This window comes from Egretta garzetta, unplaced genomic scaffold (genome assembly GCF_000687185.1).
Source record: "Egretta garzetta isolate BGI_Z169 unplaced genomic scaffold, ASM68718v1 scaffold13, whole genome shotgun sequence".
In the NCBI taxonomy this organism is placed as follows: Eukaryota; Metazoa; Chordata; class Aves; order Pelecaniformes; family Ardeidae; genus Egretta; species Egretta garzetta.
This window is the reverse complement of record NW_009259239.1, coordinates 1,661,072-1,673,910: the sequence shown is the minus strand read 5'-3', so window position 1 is coordinate 1,673,910 and position 12,839 is coordinate 1,661,072. Positions and strand designations below refer to the sequence as shown.

At 38.6% G+C, this 12,839-nt stretch overlaps 1 protein-coding gene across 1 annotated transcript in view; it reads left to right on the top strand.

The window, feature by feature from the left end:
- Nucleotides 1-1,182: 1,182 nt before the first annotated feature.
- Nucleotides 1,183-12,839, top strand: part of COL14A1 (collagen type XIV alpha 1 chain) — a 120,362-nt gene continuing 108,705 nt past the window's right edge. The window contains exons 1-4 of the mRNA XM_035891577.1: nt 1,183-1,270; nt 6,877-6,993; nt 8,120-8,263; nt 11,522-11,608. Coding sequence (XP_035747470.1) covers nt 1,183-1,270; nt 6,877-6,993; nt 8,120-8,263; nt 11,522-11,608 — 436 coding nt within the window. The remainder of the gene's footprint in view (nt 1,271-6,876; nt 6,994-8,119; nt 8,264-11,521; nt 11,609-12,839) is intronic.

Here is a 12,839-nt window from a genome sequence, read left to right as displayed (position 1 = left end):
CTTAATTTAATTCTACCGTAAAATACTAACAGGAGAGGGCAGCAAAAATTCTTCTTCCTGGCCCAAAAAATGGACTAAAACTAGTGCAGTAAAGTTGAGTGATAGATAAACGTTTATAAGCACAATGTTATGAACATGTTGATGTATTTTGAGAGGTGCTTCTATATATGTTGAATAACTGTACTGGAAAGTGTTAAAAGGCCAAACTCAGATAATGAAATTTGTACTGTTCTTAACCTAGCTTCTGCGGGCAGATAAATTACCCCATCTGGAACTTGTTCATTGGCACCAGAACTGCTTCCTATAACCCAACTAGTTCCCCTAGGACTACCTTGAGTGTTCATATAGCGCTGCACTCCTAAGTGTTGAAGTTCATAACAGATTAAGCTAGAGTAAATATTTTTGACCATGGTATTACCTTCAAATAGAATTAGTGCTTACTGGGCTGATACCCTGCATGCCTTCTGAGCTGTGTCTGCTTTAGTTACTCTGAGTGCCAGGTAGTACAACAGAGAGCACAGCACAAGTTGAGTAAGATAGAAAAAGGAAAAAATAGAGCACGCTGTAGAGGACAGTGAGAAGAGGATTTGTGTTTCCTCAGAACAAAGTTCTGCCTTTTTTGACAACTGATGTGGAAAATTGCTCAGTTGAACTGATCAATGATTATTTCACTGGGGTTATCGAGTACGTGCATTTGCTATTTTTTGGTAGGCTTGCAGGGCAGTTCTCATTTTATTACAGAATCCTAGAATACATAATTTAACATCCCATTTTGGATATAAAGTAGATAACAGTTTTAGTCATACTTTGTTATCGAGAGCTTCAGAGTTCTTTACCACAGGTGTCTTGATAAGGTGCTTGGCAACACTGGATTGTATAGAGGTACCCATTTTACCTCGTGATGCACAGCAAACTCTGCTTCCGATACTCATGTGTGTGTGGCCCAAATGGAGTTCTTTGTCTCTTTCAGTTAAAATATGCTTTGATTTTAAAACTGTCAGGGTGAAGTCTTGGCTCCACAGATGTCTATGGAAAATTTCTATTTTTTTTTTTTTTTAATGGAATCAAGAATTTGCTCACACTTTTCATTAAAGTGGATGCCTTATCTTTGGAGGTTTAATAAGCCTTTTTGTTCTATGTGGTTTCAGACCTGCTGATACTGTCTGTATTGAGGGGAAGAAGATGCTTTGTCGATATGAGATACAGAGCTGTTTCTTCTTGGCTTTTTTAGCTGTCACAGCTTTCTTCATCAGGGATGCCCAGGGCCAAGGTAAGTCATAAATAAGAAGATGGAGCTTTTCACTCTGATGTGCAGAAATAGACTTTCTTATTACAAATGCAAGTGTTATTTCCTTCTTAGTAGGATGTGGATCCAGCGCTACTGAAATGAAGCAGGAGTTTTGCTGCTGATCTCAAGGGGGAGTAGAATTATGTGTTCATATGTGCTTTTTGAACCTAGTATCTCAAATAGCATAAATCTTTTTGCAAATTCAGGTGTCTCAAAATGAGTTATATGGAACATTTTTTTGTTTTTTACCCTTATTTGCATGAAAGTACTGATCAGAAATTGCCGTGACTGTCCTCTACGTAATCAAGTAAGTCTGAAGGACCAGCTATGATACTCAGCTTACATGGAAAATATATCTTTTTCTTTGTTGGAACAGTACCTATTGTAACACATCATACAATATTGTATAGGACTGTTAAATGTCATAGGCTACTTCTGCAGCTTTTTTTTTTTTTTTTTTTTAAATCTTTGTGCATATTAAAAGATACTGCTGAGACTGTTAGGCTTAAATATTTGTTGGATTGTATTGACAGTGGTTTGACTTGTAGAGAAAATTTATCTTATTGCTTGGGGAAGAAGGGAGGAAGAATGCAATGAGTTTTTATGGTTTCTAAAGAAAGATGTTTCTCCCAACTTTAAGTAATCCCTTTGATATGAGACTGCATAGGCATAACTGGGAGCCAAATTTGATCCTGGGTCTCTTCTAAAGCATCTTGTATAATGCATTATTCATGAGCACATTCAGAGAGTAGTGGTAATCTGAAGCTTTCCACATTCTGGTAAATGCAAGTAGTGGTGCTGTCCAGTCTGCGTGGCACTCAAGTGCTGGAGAAGCATACCAGCTTGGATGTTTGGGAATCCACGAGTGTTTTACAAGCCTCTCCCAGAACTTAGGGACACACGTAAGCAGTAATATTTAATGTGGGCTATGTGAGGTGAATGAAGAAATACATGTTCCCAATGTTCAACACATCAATTCTGGTCAGAAATGAGGTCCAGAATGTTTGTGACTTAATGAGCCAATAAAGCAAAGCATATGGTTAGTTGTCTCTCTGTGTATTTCAGTCCTAATACATATGTTTAAGATTTGCAAAACAGGATTAGGGATCGAGATCTGTCTCCATAAAGTTTTGCAAAATTTCTTGAGCTTGGAAAACCATACTCTTCACCCCACACTTTTTTTTTTGTTGTTTTTTCTAAGCTTTGATTTTAATCACTCATATGTAAGGGAGAAAACTCTCAAACTATTAATATAATGAAATGAAGGTCAGAGAGAGTTTTTTCCACAGTCATCACACCAGCAGAAACTAGAGTTGGTGTACTTGATGAATAAAGAACAATACTTCCCTTGTTCTTTCACTCTTTCAGCAAGCATCAGCTGGTGACTGCCGTGAGCAGTGTAATACTAAGCTAAGTGGACTATTGCCTTGGCCCAAAATGACTGTTATGTTACTGAATGAGGTGATATGAAGTCTCTATTCCATGTTCACAGAATAAAAATATCTCTTGCTACACTTAAAGTAGTAAGATGTTTCTCAAATCCTTTCTTTTCTCAAGGTTGCCACCCCTTGCAGTAAACTCTTCATGCAGCTGGCTAACTATGTACAATTTCATACAGCACTAACAGTATTTTTTCTGTTTTAAGAAATTGTACACTCTGCCAAGGTGTAGGAAGAGCTGGTATTAGTTCCAACTTGTGTTTCCTTCCTTTGGCAAAGATGCTCGGGTAAAGGTGTGTAATGTGACTTCTTGGAAAGGAGAATGTTTGGGAGACTGAAGTCAACATGCCTGAAGCTACTACTTATTTCTTCAGTTGAGGAGTTATCTGTGTTGAGCTACATGGTTTTATCTCATTTATTGCCTGAATGCCTTATAAACCATGTAGTGCCATTCAGTTTTTACTCAACAACAATTAGTCTTTCATCACTGCTGTTTCTTCCTCATTCAGCATAATGTCACTTAAACATCAGCATAAAAAAAAAAAAATCCAACTTTTGTCTACTTATGTTCTTACATAGTACACAAAAATGGTGCTGGGCAAGAAAATACTTCTGAATTTTCCATTTATTCATAAAGTAACTTGCTTTAAGAATTTTCCTTCTGTGTTTAAAGATGGAAACTTTTCTTTGTGTAGTAATAATTTCCATGTGTTACTAATGTAATTGCACTGTGTATTAACTTTTTCAATTCTTATGACAAAAGCCACAAGGTTCAGTTATTATCCAGTCTTAAATGATTGGATGTCTTGGAGAGCTGCACATATGCAATTTATGCCATTTTTTCCTTTCCATTAAGATACTGAATAGTTCAAACCACTGTTTCCCTAGTTGTCCGCAGGAGTCAGGTATTTGGAGTGCTAATTTTTCTGGTGGCATAAACCAAAGCCTTGAACTTGTCTATAGTTTTCTTTTGGGTGACTGCTCTAATGTTGCTGATGGCTATTCACTTTTGCATTCCTGTAAAACCACTTAACAAGCTCTAGCTACTGATTTTTATCAGTTAACTGACTCAGCTTGGATTAATTTTTTTCCCTTTCTGCAAGAAGTGAGATTTTGTTCCACAGACAATAAAGGTCCAAAGAAATAAAGATATCCTCTTCAGGTTGGTGAATGTGTAGTAATTCCCATCAATATTTTGTTGTCTGTTCAAGTGTTAGATTTTTAACTTCCTTAGCTATATGTACTTTTCTATGCCAGAACGTTAGTCTTTGCACAACTAAGGCACAGTTGAGTATCTATCTGGTGAATAATTCTTCCTTACGGTTAATTGCTGTGTAGGAATGTCCATTCCCCTGCACTGCCACCTTTGATACAAAAAGTACCCAGTGAAAACTTACTAGTTATGTAAAGACTATTCTGGTGCAACTTTTCTAGTCTTCTACGTTGTAACTCCGTAGTAAACAGAAAAACTTTTGGTGATTGTGTCCTTCTTTGCCTGTAAGATCTGTGATTGTTTTTAGGGGCTCCCAAAATTACCTTGGTGATGGCTAATAGCAATTAGGACAGAACTATGCTGCTTTGTTAGAAGGTGTTTTCATAAACCGTTAAATTGAAAGTAGGACAGAATGGAATGACAGGGGAAGGAAGAATTTGCAGAGAAAACGAACTCTGAAATTCTAAGATGTGAATTTTTTTTTTTAAGTCAATCCTTGATGTTACTTTGCTCTCTGCTCTGCCTTTTAATCCCCACACAAATTTACCACTTAATCCTGGTAAAATGTGCAGCATTTTTATACTTGCATACTGTCACTGTTCAAAAGTTTATTCACTATTCCTTAGATGAAATAAATAATAAAAGGAATTGCATATTTTGCAAACTTCTAGGTATGATTTGTCACTCTTGGTTCATTCAGCCCCAATTAGCTGTGATTTATGTATAGCTCAAAGACAGATTGAATCTTGAGAATGAATTAAAAGCTGTAATCCATAACTGCAGTCTGCTTGGCTTTCAAAACTTTTTGCCATAGTCTCTGTCATTTTTTTACAATTACAGCATGCTGAATGTTCTTGCAGAAACCTGCCCAGCAAAACATTTTGCAATACAAGGGCCAAATTTTCAAAGAACTGATTATGTACCTGCGGTGATTCCTGCACAGACTCTTGCTTGCAGCCTCTCTCTCTCTCTAAACTTCAGAGAGGTGACAGGCAGTTTGAAGATGAGATCTGACAAGATTGGGCCCAGCAACTGGGAAGTGCACTGTTTGGGTGTAAGCCCAGTGCTGTGGATCAGAAGCATTTTGGGTGTGTGGCATCGGTGTTGCTGTCCCCTTGCCTCTCTCCTAGAGCTTGTTCTCTGAAGAATGTGGAGGTGTTACTAAGCTGTTCTTGCTGTTTTATATACTCTCTTTTCTGTGTTCTGGTGGTAAGTCCCTCAAGGCAGAGAACTGCAGAACCTGCCTTTGGTCTGGCAAAACCATCCCTTATGGATTGAAAGTCTGGACGTAAGGGAATACATCTCTTATATTAAACCTCTGGGTTTTTACTTCTCAGACCCACAATGTTTTTAATGGTAGATGACATGAAAAAAACACCACCCCAAATCTCAGAAAACTACAGCCTGCATATTTTCTTCTTTCTTCCCTGAAGCTGTTGGAAAAAGAAGCACGTAGGAAAAAGTAATTGGTTCAGGACGGGTCTTTGGCTGCTGCTAGTGCCAGAGCTGCATTGACTGTAGCAGGTCAAATGGAGAGGCCAGAGACTGTTGGCTAGCCCATTCTGCCTGTTGACTCAGATGCTCCGTATGCTATAATCCTTAAGTCTCAGAATTATCACGAAAACTGTTGGTTTATTATATCTAGTGGACCAGCAAATTGTGGGCATGAGTCTAGTCAACTAAGAGCTACCTTGGTCCCTGGGGAAAAGAAATTGCCACTTCCCCCCTCTAGATAATTTCCCTTATATCTTAGACTTACTAACAGAAGCCTTAAGGCTTAAGTTCAGGGCGCTGTAGGGAATAAGAGGAAGGATAAGGTTGATGGAGGAGTTTATTAAGCTTTTCTAGCCCTTTCTGTTTTCAGCATCTGGGTAGCTTCCCTGTCTGCCTTTCTCTCTGTGAGCCAAACCCTATATTCAAATGGATGAAGATTTCCCCTTATCGACAGCCTTGGATACCACAGGCTGCACAACTAGCAGCTCTGCCTCAGTTGCTTGCTGTGAAGGAGGGATGTGGCTCCCTGAAGGGCAGAAATATTACGTAGAGTGTTGTACAGTATCAGTGGAGCTTGCCTGAGCAGAGGGATGCAAAGCTGTGAAAAACTAATTTATGTGTATAGACAAAATTGCTGATATTGCGGTAACGACATAGGGTGGATTTTACATTTGTTCCTCTGTGCATTGCTTCATTGAAATATCACCTCTTTCTCAATCACTTCACGCTTTTATTCCTTCCACCTGCTGCTTCTGTTTGAAACCTAGGTGATGGCACAATACAAATAGAAGCCAGGTTTGCTTACCTTCCAGATTGCCACTGTCTAAATCTTGACTAGCCTGTGCATGCCTGCCAGTCTTGAGACAGAAGCAGTGCTTGCAGCTGGGCAAGTCTGTGTGCTGCTTAGGCCAGGTTTGCAAATTGGGCAGCTGATGTTCCCTCTGCCTTGTGCATGCCTGTCTTTCCTTTTGGTTATTGTGTCTTCACAAGGCTTTGAAAATTTGGCCCTGAGTGACCGTAAATGTGGGGAGATGCCCACAGTAATGCGAGGAAAAGGAGACTAGGTAATGCATATTGTCAGTCTAAGCAAGGAGAGCAATTTTAATTTCCATATATTAACAAAGAGCATTTTTATTACCAGCTTTGCCTGCTAAACTAGAGTCTTAACATCTAACACTGTTTGTCTCTCTGTCCTCTGCTGTTAGGTTGTTAGTTTGTTTTTATAAAGAGATAAATAAGAGGTATGTCTGAGGGAAGTAGTGCACATGGGGATGTCATTTTACAAACTAATAAACTGACGTATGTGGCATTTTGAATAACTTGCATCCTTTATCATTAAAATTTTGTGTTGTCTTCCTATATGTGGTTATTTTTATGTTTGTTTAAAATTGGTGTTTGCTTTTATTTGAATTTAAAATGTTGTTTTCTTTCCCCAATTGCAGTGTCCCCACCAACAAGACTAAGATATAATGTAGTCAGTCCTGATAGTGTACAGATCTCTTGGAAAGCCCCCAAAGGGCAATTCACTGGATATAAGCTTCTTGTCACTCCAAGTTCAGGTAAAATAAAAGTTTGTATGTTCTCTTTTAAGGTGAAAGGACTGTCTTCCTAAGGCTGAACAGCTTTTTGGAGGCTAGTGTCATCCTTCAGGACTAAGGAAGTGTGAGCAAGCTGTGGATAATGGGGTTTTGGCTGGTCAACAGAAGAGAGAAATTGATCTTACCAGAGGGTGGTCATAGGCATAGAATATGGGAATCAAATGCTTAAGGTAGTAGAAGTGGGTAGATGTTAGTTATGCTTGGGAGTTGTCGCTCATCATCTGTCTTTACCTTTCTTCCAGTGAGGTGTAGGAAGTCTAGGAAGTGTTCAAGGGAGAGCATGGGAACCCTGTTTCAGTCAAAGCTTTGAGGTGGATCTCCCTGGGCCTTCTCCCACAGTGAGCTCCCCAGAAAAGACCGAAAAGATTTTAGACCAAACTTAAAAAAACAAACCAAAAAAACCTTTAGAAATTTTTTTGAATGAAAACTTGAAATGTAAAGATAAGCAACAAAGTGGCTATATTGGGCTACCTGTGTAGAGGTACTACTTCTGTACATACTTAAATTTAGATATAGCTACACTTTCAATATATAGCTAAAATATGTATTTGTACGTATTTGTGTACAATCTTTTTATATATATATGTATATGTATACATAGAAATGTTTAATATTTGTATTTATACATGAGAATTTCCTTGCCCAAAGGAAGCAGGCAAAGAGGGTATTCAGAGATGACGTGGGTACGATGGGGTCAGAACTGGCAACCAATCACAGAGCAGTGTGAAAGCCTGTGTGTATGATGTTACCAAACTTGACAGCTTTTTGTCAAATGTTTATTTTCTTTTTTTTTCTTAATTAATAATAGTTTTATTGGACACTGTGGCCATTCCGTGAGGCCCAGATACAAAGGCTGATTGATTGATCTTAGGGTGTTTCTATCTAAGGAAACTGGTCCGTGTCTTTGGTCAGGCTGCCTGAATTCTTACTTTTCTGGGATGCTCTCTGGCCTGGCTATATGGGTAGTCCCAACAGTGGGAACACTTGGATCATTGTAGAGCTTGAGGTAATTTTAATTTACTATGCTATAAGAAAAGCAAACAAAGTTATATATTTGTGGGGTGTTTTTTTGTCTTTTCTCTTACAGGTGGAAAAACCAATCAATTAATTCTCCAAAACACTGCAACCAAAGCAATTATTCAAGGTCTTATTCCAGATCAAAGCTATGCCCTTCAGATCATTGCATTCAGTGAAGACAAGGAGAGTAAGCCAGCACAAGGCCAGTTCAGAAGTACGTGTCTTTTCATGCCTGACATGCAGAATTTATCAGATATTTAATGTAACTTATGAAATTGTAACAAAGTCTGACACAAAGGGTACAATGCAAAAAGTTCATTCTGTGGTAGAAGGTTAATCAGAGCCACAGATTTTAACTGGTACATACACAGCTGGAGGCCTGAGTTGATCCAGTTGTTCCTGCACAGGAGATCCTTGCTTTGGGCTATCTTTGTTTCCACTGGTTTGGAATCCCTTTCTTCCCCATTCTGTTATGATATTAGCCAGTATCTCGTGGAAAAGAATCTTCAGTGAGCGGAAACAAGAAGGGAAGTGCTATACTCTGATACTTAAAAAATTCCCTCCCTTCATCCAACTTCTTATTAAAACATTCTTACAGCTGTGCCAACTGGCAGCTACTTGCTAGTTCAATGATAACGTGAAAGGCTAAATTCTGACTGGCCTTCAGCTGTCAAGTATGTTTACAAGTTATGCTTAAGACTTTTTTTTTTATCTGACCTGCACATACTCTTAATGTCTGTTGCATAGTGAAATATATGTCTTAGCTGATTTGTCTTGATCTGTATTTTAAGCAGTTCAGTTAAATATGATCAGTGGAGATTTGCTTGATAGCCACAGAAATGTGACAGTCTGGGAGTGAAGTTGAAAGCCTTTTGAATTCTATTGACCCTGAATGTTTCCCACTGTCATTGCTAAACTGCCTTTCTCTCAGAAGCAGCCCAAGATAACATACGCTGACTGCTTGATGTGGTGTGTGTCAAAGGCTTTTTAGCTTTTTGTCACTGCAGCTGTGTGTTTACTACTTTAAGTTCTGTCCCTGTTAGGAAACCCACAAAACCACAGATTACTTCAGCATTAAAGAGCAGCCCACAGAAACCTACACCAACTTCTATGCTGTCAGGTGTGGCTGTTTTTTAAACTACCTCTATTCTTCAGGAAAAACAGAGCTGGCAACTTGATTTAAGAATATGGGGGCTATGTTCTATTTAGTATACCCTTTCTTTGCGTCAAGTGAAAACACGTAGTACTTAATGAGGCTGGAGTTTCATTTGACAATATGATGCCTTGCATGAATAAAACCAGATACAGCACGTATACAAATCCTTCTTTTTTGCTATTCTGTTTTCTATGGGTTTTTTTTCCCCTTCTCTGGTCATTAATTCCTGAGATGAAAAAAGGTCAAACATATACAAAGCCTTGAGAATATCCTCTGGTTTAGTGCATTAGAAGTATTAATGCTGCTGAATTTTAACTGATGTACAAAGAATTCTCAAGCCTACAATAAAATTTTATTCTTAAAAGATTATTCGTCTTTATGTAGCCAGGTATGCTTTCTTATTCTAGTGCTGCTTGTAAGTTATTATACACAGTATTTAATTAACAAAGATCGCTGGGGATTTTTTTCCTTTTAAAATGCAGCTGTAAAAACATGCACTAGATAAGTTTTTTGTCTGTGTAAATATGTGAGTAACACTGGTGCCATCTTGTCCGTCCTTCCTATGTGGTTAGAATTTTGACAGTTAGAAATGGCTTTCCCAAGGCCAGGAATCTCTGTCAGGATGTGACCAACTTGTCTCTTACGAGCATTTTCAGACTTTTGCACTGTTTCTCTGGAGACTTGCCGCTCGACAGCGCCAGCATTAGAGGAGGCCATCAAGCAGTTCCTTAGTCTGCTCTTAGCCTTTTCGCAAGGGAACGCTCTTAGGAGGCTAAGCAATGGCATCCTTTTTGACTAGTATTATTCTGGTAATTTCAACTCTCTTATTTTAGTTAGGGACTTGTTTAGGTGAGGATTAAACCCAGACTTCTGGGTAACACCTGGTGTCATTGTGGCTTTATCTCTATCTCTAACCCAGCTAATAACCAAGATCTACCCTGGTAAAAGCTGACTCCTCAGCAAGCTTGTGGAACTGAATTTGTTTCTGAATCAGTTTCACAACCGTTCGCTAAAGGTAGAGGTGATGTACAGGTACACATACTGTGTTAGTAAGGAGAGGAGTCAAACCCAGCTGTCTTTTCACCAGTTTTCCTACCTCTATACCTGGAGTGTGAGGGCTGTAGGTTATGCAGGGGTTATCACACTGAGAAGGTCACACTCAGATGTTTGACAATGGCTTGTTGTCTTCCTAAGACCATAGAATGGTTTTGTGATTATATATTGGATTGGATTGGAACTTAGAGCACTCTTGGCTGTTTCAGATATCCCATATACTATTGGGTAAACTAATGAAATCCATGACTTTGGTTCCATCTCTGTAAAACAGAATACTTGTATTGTCTGTCTTATAATGTACATGTCAAGAGACAGATAACCTTATTTCACCCTTTCACAGTGTTTTTTGAATGATGTAGCACAGAGAGGCTCTGATCCTGGCTAAGACTCAGTGACTGCTTGGATGAATGTCTGTCATAATCTAGTTCTACATAAACTAAAGATTTTAATTGGAGTAGAATTTTACTTTCTACGAAAGATATTCTCTGTTTCATTCTTTTAAGCTGTTCCTGCCATTGTAGACAGCTGGGGCGTTGACACCAATTAGTGTTCTAAAGGAACTCTGAAAGGATTTTTTTTTTTTTTTTTTTTTCCCCCCAATCTGTGACTTTAGCAATGATTTTGCCAGAATCTTTCAGGCCAGTGATACTGGCTACTAATGTAATATTAGGAATTGCTAATGAAGCTGGGTTCTGCTTGGCTGTTACGAGAGATTTGGGACATAATAAGGGAGGTATCCCACCCACTTGTGGGACAGGAAACTGTTGAAGTCTGAGCTTTGGAGCAACTTTGCTCTCATGGGAGTATTTGGTGCCCTGAATGTGGATTTGGGCATGGGATCTAAGCCGGTTCTTTAAAGAGGATAATGTAACAGCTGGCTTATGTGCTTTTGTGTTGAATGACTTGGAGTGGAACTCTGCAGTGCTGGACTTACCCTAGCTAGCTTTGCCAATTTTCTGGACTATATTTCCAGTGCTAGATCTTGTCAGTGTGGGCTTAGGTTCTGATGTCACTGTATTTGGACTGTCCAGTGTGAGGAGAGTCACTTTTAAGAACTTTAATGGTGATAGGATGGGGGTAAATTCATGAAAAGAATAAGCACAAAGGGAGGGAGGGGAAAACCTAGTAACAGTCACTTGTTACCTAAGCATATTGCAAGACGTTGCATGCAGCTTTGTTATCTGGAACAAGAAGATAATGTACTTTTGACTGCACTGTTTCTAGTTTGATTGATTATTTTTTTCTTGCCTTACTTTTCAGTTAAAGATATAGAGAGAAGAAAAGAAACAAGTAAATCCAAGGTGAAGGATCCAGAAAAAACAAATGCGAGTAAACCAGCTCCAGAAGGTCAGATCATAACACATATGACTTGCGTGATATTTGGAAAATAATCAGCTTTTTTGTTTAACTTGACCATTATATAGATCTTCTTTAAGTCAGTACTTTAAATTTGGTTCCCGGGGTTAAGTTAAACAGAGGGGAAAAATCAGTATTTTCAGGATTACTGGAGAGTTGTTGCCACAGAGCTATTGCTTTCAGTTCTGTGTTTGGCTTTACCACTTCATAGACTAAGCACTAAATGCCACCATGAATAGCATAAAAGCAGTCTTTGAACCTGCATTAAAAAAAGTCATGTTGCCTGTACTTCCCCACTGGGTGCACTTTGAGTAGTGAAAGAATCATGCGCGCGTGTGTGCGTATACGTTTAATGTCACTTTGGCTGCAAGAGAGACCTGCAGTACTAATTCCCACCTAAGGTCAAATTGGTATTGTTGTATAATTAGGCACATAATAATTTGATAACTCTGTCCTCATGTAGGTCATATATATGAAAACATTTGAAATATTTTGAGGGGTAAAAAAAAAGAATTCACTTTGATTGCAAGGAGCCGATCTTCTGGTGAAATGGGATATTGCTTGTCACGAGAAGCTCGTCTAGTATGGACAGTAAAATCTATTTCAAGCTTGATATATAATTCTATTTCCTGTTATTCTAAAATTCAAATAGCATCTTCTTTATGAAGTAACCCCAGCAGTAATTATTCCCTTCAGTGGTTATTTATGATGTACAGAACAAGCACAGACGAGAATAGCTTGATGTGACCTTAAATAGTCTCTCTGTGAACAAATTGGACAGTTTCAAGGATCCCATTTCTCCTGTCCCTTTTAGCTCTGTCTCCTGCTAATGCAAGTATCAGAGACCTCACCCAGAGTTCCTTGAAGCCCATGCAACCTCGTCTCGCTTCAGTGGGTTTTTCTTTTTGCGATACATACTTGTGTCATGTTGTATTTATTAACACTGTAGGAGTTTGTTTCCATACAGCATTTCTCAAGCCAAAGAACCCTTGAATTCATCACATTGGGTACATTGGGGAAAATCTTAGGTAGTATTTACAATGCTTAAAGAAGCACGTTATACCTGCTAGTGCATGATGAGGTAGTGGATAGGTGATCTGTCTTTCATGTCTAGAGGAAGACTGAGTTGGAAGAAATGAGAGAACTAAAGAAGTAAAATGTGATATGTTTTCTTAATGAAGGATAAGTGATAAAAGTTGAAGGAGGGAAAACTGGGCCTGTA